The 17,316-nt window shown below is 40.6% G+C and overlaps 1 protein-coding gene across 1 annotated transcript in view; it reads right to left on the bottom strand.

Moving 5' to 3' along the window:
• The window catches only part of VPS35 (VPS35 retromer complex component), a 45,093-nt gene that overhangs the window by 13,980 nt on the left and 13,797 nt on the right, over nt 1-17,316 (bottom strand). The window contains exons 2-12 of the mRNA XM_030581263.1: nt 16,437-16,535; nt 14,141-14,237; nt 12,899-13,022; nt 10,835-11,017; nt 9,725-9,938; nt 8,686-8,769; nt 7,685-7,794; nt 3,761-3,857; nt 3,526-3,674; nt 1,796-2,003; nt 941-1,096 (exon numbers count right to left, since the gene is read on the bottom strand). Coding sequence (XP_030437123.1) covers nt 941-1,096; nt 1,796-2,003; nt 3,526-3,674; nt 3,761-3,857; nt 7,685-7,794; nt 8,686-8,769; nt 9,725-9,938; nt 10,835-11,017; nt 12,899-13,022; nt 14,141-14,237; nt 16,437-16,535 — 1,521 coding nt within the window. The remainder of the gene's footprint in view (nt 1-940; nt 1,097-1,795; nt 2,004-3,525; nt 3,675-3,760; nt 3,858-7,684; nt 7,795-8,685; nt 8,770-9,724; nt 9,939-10,834; nt 11,018-12,898; nt 13,023-14,140; nt 14,238-16,436; nt 16,536-17,316) is intronic.

Genomic DNA, 17,316 nt, shown 5'->3' with positions numbered 1-17,316 from the left:
CAAACGCTACTAATACCCAAACACACACATTTGGAGTAACAGGAAAATGCACAGTTAAAAAAGCCACATCACACTACTTGTATCACTCATAGCAATTCACAGGTGATTGTACAAATAAAAATAAATCCCAAGAGACGCTTCTGTCCCTTTTTTAACCTGCCTTTCCTATATTGATAGTATTTCACACACGAAAAAGTCAAAGAACATTAAGGTTGCAAAGTTGAGCACTCAGATGTTTGGAAATGTAAGAATTAAGGTTGCCTGGGCAACTTGATTGACAACCATATGGCTCATCAGCAGGGTTTAGCCTTTATGTGTACTGAGAGAGGAGATGCACACTTTGCTAGTGGGTTTCACAAATACCGGCTGACAGCAGAGGAATGGTGAGACTCTGAAAACATGGGTTGTAATCCACACTCTAGGAGCATGCTCTAGTGGGCTACTTGTTCCATTCTGTTTTAATATTTAAGGACACGATTATGTCTCTATTTATAGTAGACACCTATCCCATATAGATTTGGCAATACTGCACGTTGTCTATGACTAGATAGCACAAGGGGATACATTCTCTGACTGCCTCTATGTTCACATATACCCAGAATACACTGATACATGCAAGACAGTGCACAGATGTTACTTGTTTGAAATTGAAGACGGAAGGCCACTTCAGACAACTTGGCCCATATGATAGAAATATTAACAGCTGTAATCACTCTTGGACTTCTGCAGCACCAAGATTTACACAAGAGTCAACCTGTGTATAGGGAAGTCTAAGCATTCAGCACCCTGATCAGTATTATTAACTAACTAAGATCTAAAAATTAGTTCCTTTGCTTACAGCTGCATTAAAATGTACCTTATAAACAAATGATAGTCTAAGCTATTACACAGGTGGCATGCTGAAGAGAGTGGAATGCATGTGGAAGTGTTAAAACCATACCAGATACTGTTGATCAGGGTCATCTGAATGTAGAAGATGAATAAATCTTCCCACAAGGCTCTGCTCATCAGCAAAGTCCTCAGGGTCAGGGTCTTCGGCAGGCTGATCTGGTTGGTCCTGGATCAGAGTTGATACCAGGTTCATAATTGCATCGACCTGTAAGGAGGACACCACCAGATATCCAATGAGGCTTAGAGTGGTATCAAACATGAGCCAAGCCCATACATTAGATCCTACCAGCACAAACAAGAGTTACTGATCAGGAACACAAACTCTTTACATTACTATTTTAAAAAGCAATTCACAGCACCCAAAGCACACTGGGAAAAGAGACTTCATTATAATTTAAAAGATTCCTTAGTTTATATAGTTCATCCTGTTCTGAAGGGTGACCCTCATAATACAACAGCACCCACTCTGCATGAACAGTAGATCTAATCTCTTCAAATGTGTGTAAGGTACTTTTTTAAAAAAGTTGTTTAAATACCTTAGATTAAAACAACACAAAAAAACCAATGGTAAATTTGCTTTTAGCGAGAGACTTTACATAGTCCCTGCCACACTTAACTTCCACTCATCAATTAGCCAGTTTCCTCTGATAACATCTTGGAGGTTTAGGCACAGTGGATCAGGGAAATGAGTGAAGACGACCTAGATAACTTTGGAGGGGGAGTGTAACTCTACTACATATGGTAAAGAAAATCATGTGCAAAATTATGCTGTGGTTAGACTATGGTTATGAGACACCCCCCCCCCCCCCACATGAAGTCAATTAGTGTTGGTTTCCAAGACTTCATGCAGACAGAAAAACACTGAAGTTTGCGATAGTTAATATTTAGCTGTATCCTTTCATACCTGTTCTTGGGAGACAATTACTGTATTATAATCCAGTACATTGCTAAGCACGTAACAACTCATACTCTTTCTGGACTCATAGTCAAAGTACTCAAAGAGTGGATGGAAGTGCTTTAGTTTCAGAACTGTCAGGATATTGTTGTAGGTATCAACCGGGATCTTTAGAAGCCGTGTTAGCTCTTTTGAAACAGCACTGCTTGTTGCAATACTAGAATATAAGTAGACAGTAAAAGAAAATTAGAAATCATATATGTTTACTGATATTTAAAAAAAATTAGTGAAAGCTAAAGGCGGAAATAAGAGTTTCACAACAATATAGTTTCATTGTTCAACATGTTTGTTCAACTACTTGCTTGTAGTAGCATAGAAAAAGCCCTCTACACAGGCCATCTTTGATGGCAATTAAGGTGGAAGTTAAGGCACAAATCCTGCCTCTAGCATGCATCCCAAGTAGCAGGGCTACACACTAGGAGTTGGCCTCCCAGACCAGAGTAGTAGCAGAACTGCATTACAACTACCATTACAACTGGAGGACCAGAATAGCCATGCCTATGCCATCCCACCTCTCCTTATCCTTTATGAGGAGGAATGGCCAGTACACATAATTAGATCACTGTGAAACTGTGCAAAGGGAGGCCGCAAGGTAGTGAGCTCAGCTGCGTGCAGGTCGTGTGAACCTGCGTAGAGACTCTCCAAATCCTGCCCCCACCTCAGAGTGGAATCAATTTCACTGTAGCAAAGTCCTCTGTGCCTGAAAGTCGGGAGCAGGGTTTGCCCATAAATTGCCTATTTACTGGCGGGAGAGAGAAGGGACCTCCGAAGTAGTATTTAATAGATACCTGAACACCATGAACTGAGCTAACCTAGTAGAAGCATCCTGTTCAATTTAGTATGAATCACAGGTAAAAGGGAATGCAAGAATGCAAGTCTGAGTAATTTTTAGAGATTAAGAAATATGATGACATTACTTTAACACTATACAGTGTGAAGTGTTTCCTCAACTCTTCCTAGAGTTGCATTTGTTGATTTTTCTTCAGACATCAAAAGGAAACCTTGAAGATCATATCATAGCTCTTTCAGGAATAATCTAGTATTCCTACAATATAACTTGAATGCTGTCCACCCCCAAGGGGTGTCTTATAAAAGATCTGTGTACCTAGGACAAAGGTTAGCACCAATCAACAACCTAATTTATTCAGGGTCTCTTCACTATTGGGTCTTCATCAGTAATTTCAGGATACGTCTATGCTGCATTTAAACACCCACAGCTGACCTGTACCAGCTGACTAGGGTTAAGGGGCTGTCGAATTGCGGTGTAATCATTCTGGCTCGGGCTGAAACCCCACACGGTAGGAGGATCCCAGAGCCCAGGCTCCAGCCCAAGCCCTAACACCTACACTGCAATTCAATACCCCCTCAGTCTAAGCTCCACGAGCAGAAGTCAGCTGGCACAGGCCAGCCACCATAGTCTAACCACAGTGCAGACATACCCTTACAGACCAAATCATTAGCACCTTTGAAGACGGATGTCATCACTAACCCTTTGAAAACTGCATTTTACAGTCTAGCAAACAAATGAATACTTAAGATAACATGTCAATCTCCTCTTTTTTTGGCTGACGGTAGGGGTTTGGAGGGTGTTTTTTAAAAAAAGCCAAACTAAATACAGTTGCTCCCAGAGAAAGTACAGAAAAGTTTCATATGTCACAAGAAAATTAGTGTTCACTTACTGCTCCAGATTAAGTTTATTAAAGATTTCCACAGTTGTCTCCAACACTTTATCAACATAGTCAACACGATCTGGATAGCATTTCATAGCTAGGTTAATAAGCGATACTTGCAATGACACCACGTCCTCTGAAGGCATATCTTGTCTAGACTGAAATTTGAAGTAGCATAAGTTAAATTTGAGAGAAATGTCTAGTTTGTTAAAGACCAGATTTGCATTTTGTATTCAGAACACACCTGTATAACAGTGGCCACCTGCTGTGAAAAGATGTCAAAAAGCTTAATATCTGCTGGGATCCCTGGTCCATCTTCACGGTGAGCAAATAAAGCTAACCTGTGAACAGAGAAAGGAAAGAAGCTCATTCAGGTTAGATTCTTCTTACTTTAGATAAAGTGTTACACACACACAAAGAGGAATAAAGTCATGTACATAGACTCAATGTATTAACACCTACTGGACATGGAGTAGGAAGTTCTTCATGGGAGAGGTCACCAGGCATAGCCATCTTCATGAAAATAAACAACTAGCACAGCCTGGGAAATACTAGCCCCAAGAAAAGAGATTGAGAATGAATGGTGACAAATAACAGGGAGCAAGGAAAGAATAAAATAAAGGAGAACAGGAGGCCTCAGTATGTTTTTGAATTCATGCTCCTAAATATGAGGCAAACATCCTGCACCTCTGCAGCAGAGGACAGTCAGACAATGGTCATATTCTGATGTACCCACAACTATTTCATGTTATTTGCTGACAAAACATTATTTACTTCATCTCTGTACTGGTCTCAAGAGAAAGGTGCATTGGAGATAAATATTGACTGCTGTCTGTACACATGAAAAAAATCAGATCAGCAAGTCCAGGACTTTCACTGCTTGTGCAGGGCAAAACATGAAGCAAGATTATGGCTGGAAGCATTGATGATCAATTTCTTTCCATGTTATGGAGAGAATCCACATCTGCTGAGAATGGAAGCAAGACAAGAGGGGATATTTATCTGTTATGTACGTCATGTAATTAGCTAGAATTATGCCCAGTAGTTACAACCATAAGAGAAATCATTCATGCTCACAGCACTGTTTCAATATTTAAAGTTACAAGGGAAACAGGATGTGTTGGGGGGAGAGGAAACATTTCAAAAGATCAGGAAGCCAGTAACGTTTGCTTTGCTGCGTGACAATACAGAGAGACTTTGCCAAACTCCAAGCAATGCCACTTAGTTACTTTCTTACCACTGTACCATAGGTTTTCTTCCACTGCCTCACTAAAAGGAGTCCAGGGGGAAGAGGGAGGAATACCCTCACTGAGTATGCATGGAATCAGCTTTAAAACCTGTTACTCATCTGCAATACCTGTGACATCTGGAACAGGATTTCAATCAAAGTTTGCTCAGACTTATTATTACAGAAGAGGCAAGTGAGAAAGGTCAGTCTGCCATGCTCTGTTTCCCAACCAAGGGAGAAAGAAGGGCCTCAATGATTTAGTTTAGAGGCCGCAAGGCTCCATGAGCCAGGATCAACCCATCCTCACACTTTGCACAGCTGCAGGTGCATGTTTGCAGAGGAGCAGGCAGCTCCCTGAAAGCCAAAACACCTTCCTTTCCTGCTTCTGCAGTGGCCCCAAGGCAGCTGGCCGGGACAGCAGAACATATGTCAAGTGCTGCAGAATCAGAGTAGAGAAACAGTATCCTGGCCAGCAGCAAAACAGAAGGCAGAATTTCTGCACACTGTGGACAGAAATAGTCATAAGTCAAGGACTCCAAAGCTACAAACCAGCTTGGCCATTTCTGGGAAGACTCCCTGAACAGAGGGTTCTGATAAGTGTGGTGGGTTAGATCTTCAAGATGTTTTGCTCCCCACAAGCATCCCTCCATCTCATCTGGGTTCAGCTTCAGTCAGTTGCCTCTCTACATCTTGAGATGATCCAGATACTCGGATATCTGAACAATGCTACTATTAAGGTCAAAATGTGTTGTAAAGCAGGGTCCTGCCTGCATAACGCTGCCATCTCTGACCATGCTGCCTCCCATCTGCCCCAATAGCTTCCTGCAGATGTTACGAAGGAGGAAGAGGGGGGACAACTCCAAGTGAGTGGTCTGTGGCGAAGGAACCAATCCTGCTCACAGTCTGACTTGACAAGAACCATGGGTGCAATCTCTAGGCTTTTCCATTAACCCCTGCATTTGTGCCGCAATTACATTATAATCAAAAGCAGACGCTGCCAAAGACAGATCCAGTAGTAAGAGAATGAGCATCCTACTTTTGCCTTCAGTCAAGCAGAGGTCATCCACCAGCACAAAGAGCACCACTTCCTTTCCATTCCTGGCCTGCATCCTGGCAAGGTGTCCAGAACATCAGAAGTAGCTCCTTGCTAGATTCTATCACCATCACAAAGGTTAGATACCAGCCAGCAGCTGATGAGTTCCATAGGATCCAGAGATTTTGTTTTAGTTCTGGTCAGATTGTTATGCAATTTATGGTGGGAGATGGGTCTTCTGAAATGTTGGCACTGACACTCTCACTTGGTAATGGATCCAGGTGATCTTCTGACCTCCAGCTTTTGCTACACAACAGGCCTCTTTGTAAGAGCTGGAAGGTTACACAGCAAATACAAGAGTTCTAGCAGCCAATTCTGCTACCTCCTATTAAGCTTCTTTTAATAAAAGGTAACAGCTCAACCATGAGTACGACATCCACCTATGAAACCAAGCTGCATGCCTATTCCCGCACATAACTAAACCATATTTGATTTGGACATGAGGCTACACACCATAGATGTTACTGTGGTCTCCATACTAGACTGAGGATGTAATATTTCATGAATATGTTGGGTGGTTATAAAATTCTTTTGTTCGGCTGGAATCCAAGATGCATAACCTAAATATCGTTTTTTACTCAATACAAAGGAAGCCATGGTCAGCAGCCATCTCTGCTGTTCACTTTGGAAGCTTAGCCCTTTTAGTACTTACGTGTTTCTCTTCTCATAATGTAGTATGGCAGAACGTGTACATGTTTATATTGGAAAAAACAAATAAGAGTAAGATCTTTGTTTTGATGTGACTGCATAGAGATAGTGATTTGACTCTCCAACTGCGCTTCCCATTCTCACTGACACTATATTACACACACACACACACAGTACCAATTTGCACCTCATAAGGCAGAGGTCCCCCAACTGTGGGATATGCCCCCCTAGAGGGCACAGAGGGACATTCGGGGGGTGCGATTGGGATGGAGAGAGCACCACCCAGATCCACTCCTGGCCCCAGCCCCATTCCCAGCCTTAGCCCCCTTACTCCTGTCTGCGTCACCCCTCCTGGAGCTGCAGCCCCACTCCTGGTTGGGAGAGGGAGGGCAGACAAGAGATGGGGGGGACAGGTCAATAGGTAAAAAGTTTGGAGAGCACTGCCATAAGGGCGAAATATAGGCCAAAACATTTTCTTTAGTTTATTCAGGTATTTATAGTTCAAATAAAATCAACTGTTGCAATTTAAAAAGATACCAAGAGGTAAAAAAAAGCTCTCTTGGGAACAGGAGCAAAGCTCTGCTGGTAAACTATGAAATTAAGAACAAAATACTTTTAGCTCCTCAAACTAATTCCTCCTCACAACATTCAAGACATGCAAAATGCTGCATATTTTGTAAATACAAATAAATGCTTGGATCTCACAGACGCTCAAACAAGAGATTGCATAACAGTTTCTAACATGCAGCCACCTCTGATGTGGCTGCTGCTTTGTTTCATGACTCCAAATCAGAGCTCTTAATTATTGTGACTAAGTTCATTCACTCATTTCCTGGAGATAGCCAGAAAAATCCATCAACCAGAATTTACAAGTCATCAATTCTCCTGGACAGAAAATGCAAAGTTCAAAAAAGAGCAGACACAATTACTTCTTTAAATACTATATCTATGACAAAGGAAATTAATATGAAAGCAACGTAAGGGAAGTACGTGCTTATCTAGTAACATGAAATCATTCAAGACAAGCGATTCATGGATTTTAATTCAAACTGAAATTTAGAAGATACAGAAACAAAGTTAAATCAAATAGGAGAAGTAAAAAAACTAGTAGATCCTCAGCTATTTGTGCTCAAGCTATTAAGTACTGTAAATTCTATTTGGCCAATATTTATTCCAGCTAAATCCTTCCTCATACTCACCTGTCAATTAAAGCGATGATAATGTTTTTTACATTCACATTTTGGTGTAATTCCGCACAGGCTCGGAGAAAAGGGTTAAGGGTCTGGAGATGAAATTCATCTGGGAAAACCTAAAATTCACATCAAGAATTACCAAGTTTAACAACAATATACACCTTTAGTTACTCATCTCTCTGGAGAAGTAACGTGATAAAATTGCTACTAATTTAAAGAAAATAGCTGCAGGATAACTGCACTTCACACTATGCAAGAGAAGTCTTGGCGTCACTTCAGGGCAACAGGCAAAATACAAAACAGAAGTGGATTGGGCATGACATGATGCAGATGAGGACTGCATAGTCTCACAGCACACAAGCAAAGCTGTTACCATCAATTATTTGTAATGTAGACACGCCTGCCTTGAAGAACTTACAAACCTCCATAACGGAAAATGCAGGGGAGAGGAAATGGGATAAACTAGCTGCAGCTTTGACAGTCACACCTCCAGCTTTCCTAACAAGCTGCAGAGTCTGTCAAACCATTGTGCTAGTACCAGGAGACAGAGGGCAGCATATAGGAACTGGGCTCAAGGCAGTTCATGATACTCCCAGAAGCCCAAACAAAAACTGTTCTATCACCTATGAGAAAGGAGTGACAGCAGCTATGGTACTATTAAGAATAATAAGGGACTGGGCTGAGGAAAATTAAGTGGCCTAACGTTCAAGAAGCAACATGCAGATTTACCCAGTGGGCCAAGACAAATATTTTGACAGCCATTACAAAAAGTATATAAAAAAAGTACTTATTCCCAGCGTCTGTTATATGGGCCAATAAACAAACATTTTAGTTTAGTATTTAAAAACACACAGACACAGAGATCAACTGCTTAGCACCCAGCCCTCCACCTCCCACAAAATAAATAAATAAATAAAATAAATACACCCACACACTTTATAAGTCATTTATTTTAAACATTGCCACCCCAATCAAATGAAGCTACTTTTGCTCCTCCTGCAGCTTACCTGAATAATACATTCCATGAGATACTCCTGAGCTAGGGCATCCCTGCAGTTTACTACTTGCTCCAATATTCCAGGCAAAACAATCTGTAAAAGGAAGGAAGATGCTGCAATATTTTTCCCCCATTGACTTCCTCAATCTATACAAATCCTGAATCAGATTTTTCAAGTGTTATAAATTTTCATTTTGCCTACGCATGTACAAACTTTGGCGTTTTACAGCAATAGTCAGATTCTCTCTCACTAGGTATCAACATAAAAATCACGGCTGTACACTGACACTAAAATAGTAATGAGAAGAATCTAATGTCCATTCTTACTGAAAATATAAAAATGAGTTCTCAGAGGCACATGCACACGCACGCTCTCTCACCCACCTTACTCACTGGGCAGATTACGGATGGGTATGTCCATTTATATAAATCTCTCCCACTTTACTTCAAGGCAAATGCCACTGAAGACAATTACAATGGCTTACAAAAGCATTTCTCATTACTTCAAACTGTTCAGATAGCTCAGGGGACATTCCAGCTTTTTGGATCATCTGGATTCACTAGTATTGATGCTTTTTTCGGGGGGGGGGGGTCTATTATTTTGAACAAGAATGTAGTCAATTTCTTGAATGCTTTGAAAGGTATCATTTCATCCATCTTTTTGGCTCCTTTCCCTGTACACATGCCTTGCATATATGCATATAAAGGGAACTATTATTTCCTAGTACACAGATTGGGGGACTGGGAGGCAAGACCTCAAAGTTGAATGGCCATTTCTGTCACCAACTGTGTAATCTTGTGCATATCACTTTGTCTTGTTGACCTCTTATTAACCTATCTGTAGGTGAATTTACTTATCTCCTGGAGCATTTGAGATTTCATTAACGTTCTGAGAGCTTCAAATAAACAAAACAGTGCTACAAAAGCACCAAATATTATATTGATTTTTGTGAAACTAATAACTTTCATAGACAATGGAACTCTCTATTCATGTTTTGTTCATCTGGTAAATATGGATACAGTTAAGTATTAGATGAAAGAAATCTCACCTGTTTATATCTCTCCACATTAACACCTTCCAACTGACTAAGGCGAACCAAGTTTGTTCCCACTAGGATTCTCAGTTCCTGCCTTTCCCGCTCCCTCTTTTCTCTATCTCGACTGTGTCCTTGGTGTTGCATTCGCACCCAGAGTTTGTTCATCTCAGCAAAGTTCAGCAGCACAAAATCCATGGAATCACTGATGTCACCAGTGGTTTCTTCACTGAAATCAGGTCAGTGGTTAAAAATAAGAAGGGTAAGGCTTCTATCATAGAAGAGGGGTGTGTGTGTGTGTGTGTGTGTGTGTGTGTGGTGTGTGTGTGTGTGTGTGTACACGCATTTTGTTTTTTAAAACAAAAGACGCATGTTCCACCGTCCCCTTGAAAGGGGAAAGAACTTTCCACCATGAACTTTAAAGTTAGATCAAGAGGAATTTTAGTTTTAGGAGAATGTGACAAAAGAAATCTATAATCAATCAAATACAGATACAATAGCCCCAATCTACATTAGCATTTGAACCATGTTGGAAAAAACAGGGCTGGACAGAGTCAGTAGCAGATAGCATAAAAAAATACATCTATAGCACACTTTGTCCACATCCACAATGGCCAGAAAACATTTTGCATACCAGAGATGTATTTAAAACATTAAATATTCTCTACTGTAGAGAATACGTCTTGAATACCAGAGCTCATTTTATCTTAAATCCTACTTTCCACAGTAAGAGAAAACAGAAAAGGCTTACATACCAAACTTAAAAGTCAATACATGAGTTGTTACTGACCAAGTTCTACAAATATTTTTGGGTGCATGGGGGAAGGAGGAAAATGAGGATATGTTGTTTTGACTAGTGAGGCCATTTTAAAGCTATATTTAAATTTGGGTTTTTTGCCCAAGCATACAAAGCATCTCTTAAGGTCACCTGCCAGGAATTAAACCATTAAGTCTTCACTAGAGACTGGACTTACATTGTCTAGCCAAAGAACAAATACAAAAAACAAATTCTATTTAAAATATGCACTTATTTCAAGCCTTACAAGATCATAGAGAATAAACACTATTCATGTATTCCTCATTTAAGGATGAAGCCACTCTGTGCTTGCACCACATTTCTCTTACTCTGTCTGTTCGCCTTCGTCTGGTAAGATATTCCTGGTACACTGAAGAAGGTAGTTTCGAAGAAACAAGCCTCTTAGAGGATGCTGGACACCGCGGCACATTTCTACCAAATCTTTCAGGATATCTTTTCTGGACTGAGGAAAGGATTTGACATACACAACACCTACTGTTATCAGCAGATAGCTAGAAAAGAAAACAAGAGTTGAAGAAATTCTGATTAAAATGGTGGATTAAGTATTATTGGAAAAAACTTGTCTTGATACATGTATACAATAACCTGGTCAGAGGCAGGTCTACCCCTCTCTTCTCACAAGATACTTGGAAAGGATGAGAAAGAATTAAATGAAGTGATATGTGGGGCACAGATTTTGGAGTGGGTGGGCAAAGAAGCTTTTTTAATCTAAGTTTGGGTAACAACAAGTACTTGGCCCTACTACAGCATTTTATATATTCAAAGCATTGTACAGACATTAACAAATCAGTGGCCCCCAATGCACACCACTTTTGGCTGGTGGGCAGGAATTATTTCCATTTACAGAAGGAGAAACTTAGGGCATGTCTACACTTACCAGTAGATCAGCAATGCTGCAATCAATGCAGCGAGTGTCGATTTAGCGAGTCTGGTGGAGACATGCTAAATCGATGGGAGAGCACTCCTCCCATCTATTTATGTACTCCACCTCCCTGAGAAGTGTAAGGGAAGTTGACGGGAGATGCTCTCCCATCGACACAGCACAGTGTAGCCATCGCAGTAAATGGATGTAACTACGTCAACTCAGTTGCGTAAATTAGATCAATGTACCGTGGTAGTGTAGACCAGCCCTAAGAGATGATGTGAGTTGCCCAAGGCCACAGAGTGAGCCAGTTGCATAGCAGAATTGGACTTCAGGTTCTTCTGACTCCCCAGCCCTGTACTCATTCCTCCAAGCATCGCTGCCCTTCAATGTTCTATTTAACACCCAGAAGACGATGTGAGGATTTACAATCATAAAAACTTAATTATGGGTCCATGGTCTTAGAAGGGAACTGACACTGCAAGCCTACAAGCATCTCCTCTTAGACAAACTTCCGTATTTGCAGAGTATCCCTGAAGACTCTACATGGGCACAGGGGCACACTCACACAGAGCTGCTTGCAGGATCAGAAGCTAAATCAACAAGAGGAGAAAGAATGCTATGTATTTAGGGCAATTAATAAAAGTTAAGACTTTGCAGTAGTCTCAAGTGTACTGCATCTGAGTTCAGTTATTGTACTGTTGTATAAGTTTAATTTTTGTTTCATCTTCTTTAGTGAACTTTAAGAGAAGTACATGACTAAGAATCAGAAGTCACTTCCTTTTCTAAGGATCAAAAAAGGGAAGAGGAATTCTTCAACTGAAGCCCCTCCATTCCCATGTGATAGTCACTTTTTAAAATTAGCTTTTCAATTCTAAGTTTCCTGTGGACTGATTTAAGAGCTTTTATTAAAAAGACGTAGAGACATGCCACAGTTCTGTTTTTTAAAAAGAACGTATAAACTACAGAAATATTTAATATATACTTAAAAGTGTTTTTTCTATTCCCCAAGCTAGCAACTGAACATAAGCAATTGGAAAAAAAGAGACCTCCCACTTATCTTCACACATATAGGGCTAGATCCTCAGCTGTGTGCGATCAATTTACACCAGCTAAGATTTGGCATTTATGACAATTAGGCTTATCAGTACAAGATATCTGGAGAAGCAGTTAAATAAAAATGTAAGTTTCTAACAGCTGATTTATATTAATAGTCAGTGCAACTTTACACTTTATTTCACTAAATTGCTAATTAAAAAGGAAGTATTTGACTGGGAGAATCCAACTATTACTTACAAAAGCTGCATTTGGGGCCTAAATATCTCAAAACACTAATCAAGAGGCTCCTGCGCTACCAGATACAGAGATCTTCTTCAGAATACTTTGAAATCCTGCTCTGAAGCAGGAGACAAGAACACAAAATCCAAGGCAAGAATTTCCCCGGAGCAAGACATTTTAGAAAAACAGTATTCATTTGTTAAGAAAGTTTCTTCACTGCTCATTTACTTACAGTCTCGGGATAATATTTCCAGCGTACTGTACTAGTTCATAAAGATCCGCCACTTTCCTTCCCTTGGCAAATTCATCTGTCAGATATACCTCCAAATAGTGTAGCTCATCAGAAATAGCCATATCTTTTCTCTTATGGTTAAGGATTAAACATTACCACAACAGATATGCATACCCATTTCTCAACAGTACCAAGAGGAAGATACCATCCAAGGAGTTTATAATCTGAACCAAACAGACAAACATTAAGTCATGCACAGGGAACTGAAACAGTTTCTCACAAGGCATCACTGCTGAAAGATTGAATTTACAAGTTGAAATATTTGAAGGAGAAAGGTGTTCAGCATGCAGAGGAGTGAGAAAGTATTGGGGGCAAGGATACTGCAGTAGAAGGTGGAAGCAAAGGCACATTGGACTAGGCAAAATGAAGAGTGGTGGGGAAGGTCATGGCTTTCACAGAGGTATATCCCCATCCTTAGCTCTATATATATATATATATATATATATATATATATATATATATATATATATACACATATATATATATACACATATATACATACATATATATATATATATATATATACATATATACACACACACACACTTACTGCCTTAAGTTTTTAGAGCGGGAAAGTAAACCCCCTCATTTCTCTGCATGTCAACAACATATTTGCTACATGAAAAGTTATTAGATGTTCCCTCAATTCATCTATCACATCGAAGAGAAGTGAGAAAAGCTAGTCTCCCAGCTTTTAGAAAGAAAAAGCTAATGCACACAGGGGGCCAAAAAAGGCAGCTAACACCTGCAGCATGTTCTTTTGTGGTAGGCAGGGGTTGTACTGACACTAAAGAGACTCCCTAGTTTTCCTCAGCAAAATCTAGGTGCTCCATAGTTCTAACTCTTCGCTCAGCGCACATTGTAGTTTTTAATAATGCCATACAGAATCTTCTAAGAGGTCAGGCCCACAGAGTTCTGAAGTGATTATGGACTACTTTATACTATACAACAAGAATGAACAATCTCTTTCCACAGTAAGCTAGTGTGTTCCCTTCTTCAGCTTATCTGGATAAAGAACAGTTCTAGCAGACAAAGAAAACTGAATAAAGCAACGTTAAGAAAAAAATTGATTTTACAATAGAGGAGACCAAGGGGATTTCATGTTACTACTAGGCACACAACTACACAGATTGCAGTGCACAGTACCTCAAATATTTTCCCCATCAACCATTCAAAAGATACAGAGTTCATAATAGCTCTTTGGAGATAGCATAGAAGTCCGCAGCTCACCAAGCATGTTGGAGGCATGTTTCAGAGCATCCATAAGCTTGTTTTTGTCCTAAACAGTGAGTGTAAGAACAAACATTAGCAGTGTTCACTTAACATTCCCCAGCCTAGACAACTGCAGTTTGATTTGTGTAGCGAGTTAGTTTTCTAACATGTTAAAAACAGCATGGAAAACTAAACGGATAAAAATACACACAAAAAACCCAATCCCAAAAAAACAGAACTGAGAAACAATCTACCTCAAATCCAATTATTTTAAGTAACTTGGGTCACCATCTAGACAGAGAACTAGTGAGCGTTTAACAAGAAAATGATGTAAGTTTTATTTTTAGTGTATACCTGTGGGCTAGTACATGAAACACTGGAGAAACAGCTTGTTATTTACACTAGTGGGGCAACCAGCGCCCCTCTTCTCCCCAACAAACATAATCCTACCCTGTAGACCAAAGCAAGACATCTTTACAACTCTTTAAAGTTGTAGACCCAAATCTGCTTTCCAGCTCACTCTAGTGATGAAGCACAGCACTATGCCCTAACAGATAAAGATACAGGGTAACTCACATTATTAGTGGAAAACTCTGCAGAATTTGGATAAGATTTCCCCGTCCCACTCCATAAAACACTGCTATTTTTTATGTGCGGGGAAGTGGTGTTTTATTAGATTGTCGAGAACTAGAGGCATATTTAGAGAGTTCCATATAATTATCTGGACCATGAACCTGCACACTTCTTTGTATCAATATAAAACAGGCTAGTGGGTGGGTGAGGATTGAGTTTATAAGCATGGGACTTCAAAATGTCTTTAAATAGTGGGACAAGTTCTCCTTTCAGTAACAGGGATGGAAAGTATAGTTGTGATTTCTCTGTGGGTTGTTTTGGACATGCCAACACATCATCAAGATATGAACAGAGGAAATTCTGTTGATGCTGCTTCATCCTCGCTGGTTGCAAGTACATGCCTTTAGTTAGCCAAGGACCACTATAACCTTCCATAGACTCAAAGCTTCTCAAACTCATTTTAAATTCAGCTTTAAGTTTTATTCATTCTTTTGGAGATAAACCCAAATTCCTCACACATACTAGGGCTTCCTACTGTTTATGCTCTTCACCTTCCCTCCAATTCTCACTTCACATTTCAGCCAGCAGAGGTAAAGAGATGAAGGGAGATGTCAGTGCAATGCATCACAGTACAATCCATCTAAGGCTATGCCGACACTACCTCCCCCTCACCCCCCGGATTGACGCTCCGGGGATCGATGAACTAGGATTAATGTAGCAGGTCTAGTGAAGATGCACCAAACCAACCGCAGACCGCTCTCCAGTTGAACCCAGTACCTTACTCTTCTTGTTCAGGGTAGAGTAAGTCAACAGGAGAATGTCTCCCATCGACTCAGTTTAGTGTGGACCCTGCGGTGTCGACCTAAGCTATGTTGACTCCAGCTACATTATTCACATAGCTGGAGTTGCATAGCTTAGATTGACTTACCAGAGTAGTGTAGACATAGCCTACACACACCACAACTGCAGCCCTTGCAAGGTCCCCAGTGTATGCTATAGGAATAGTACTCCTGCAGAGCAGCATGCAGAGGACTGCCCTGCTGAAAATACATTCAGCAAAATTCTGCAGCTTGACTGGAGGGAAGAGACATGGAAAAGCACTGTGGAGAAGTAGGCACTTAACATACTGAAAGTAAGGGACAAGTAGGATGTGTTCTTACCATGCTATGGATTACTTAGTTTTACATAAAAGGGAAGGGCTACACTAAAACCTTTGTGAAGATTTAATCTAAAGAGCTTTCAGGCTTGTAGGCACTTGCAGATTTCCACTTGAGAAGACTTATTCCCTCACTTGCTGCATGGAATAGCAGGTACTCAGACACTTTTACATCTTGCTGAGGGAAACCTGAGTCAGTAAAACTTCTCGCCTATGAAATAAGAAAAATATGCCTTCCATTTCAGCAAGCAGTGGCACTAAAAGTAGTGCTCCAGTTTCACCCTTTGCTGGAAGTGTCATTTCTATTGGGTATGAGAGCTTTGCTGACAACCTTCATAGTGTGCTAGGTTCCTCCAACAAGATAGTCAGTCAATACTTGTGTATTCAAAATAGACTGCAAAGTTCACCATGCTTCCAACTAAATCCAATGAATCGAACTGCAGTTCATAAGGTGGCGGGGGGGGGGGAGGGAAAGAGTTCCTTCCAGCTTCAAGAAATTACATTCCACTACTAAAAAAACAAAAACATATTTCTTACCAAGCATCGCTTCATCTGGAAAGACTGGACCTTTACAGCCTGAATGGCTTCATCCAGGAGCTTTTCCTGCTCATCTTGAGGAGACTGCTGTGTTGTTGGCTAAGGAAAGAAAGAGATAAGGAAAAAAATTGACTTAAGTGTAACTATTTATGGTTTGTTCTTCTCAAAGTTGGATTCCTACCACTCTGGCCATGAGATGCCCGCTGGGTTTCTACCAGCCTAATCCCAGTTCCACATTTCAGAGTTATTTATCATTGTCCTTCACCAAGGGTATGTGTATGCTTATGAGATTACGCAGGCACAGATGTCGGTATAGCTCAATGAGCTCGATCTGGAACAGGTGCAGAGAAGGGCTGCTAGGAATGGAAAACCTACCCTGTGAGAGTAGACCCAAAGAGTGTGGCTTGTTAAACCTAACCAAAAGAAGTCTGAGGGGAGATATGATTGCGCTCTATAAACACATCAGAGGGATAAATACCAGGGAGGGAGAGGAGTTAAGTAAAGCGCCTATGTGGAACCAAGAATTAACTAACAAACTGGCCATGAACCAGTTTAGACTTCATATTAGACAAAGGTTTCTAACTACCAGTGGAGTGAAGTTCTTGAACAGCCTTCCAAACGGAGTAGTGCGGGCAAAAAACCTAACGGCTTCAAGACTGAGCTTGGTAATTTTATGGAGGGGATGATATGATGAGACTGCCTACAATGGCACGTAGCCAATCTGCAACTGCTAGCAGCAAGTATTTCCAATGGCTGGTGATGAGACACAAGATGGGGAGGGCTCCGAGTTCCTATGGAGAATTCTTTCCCAGGTGTCTGGCTGGAGCGTCTTGCCCACATGCTCAGGGTCTAACTGACTGCCATATTTGGTTGAGGAAGG

This window comes from Gopherus evgoodei, chromosome 12 (assembly GCF_007399415.2).
Source record: "Gopherus evgoodei ecotype Sinaloan lineage chromosome 12, rGopEvg1_v1.p, whole genome shotgun sequence".
NCBI lineage: Eukaryota > Metazoa > Chordata > Testudines > Testudinidae > Gopherus > Gopherus evgoodei.
The sequence above is the reverse complement of the archived record's forward strand: the minus strand, read 5'-3'. Positions and strand labels throughout refer to the sequence as shown.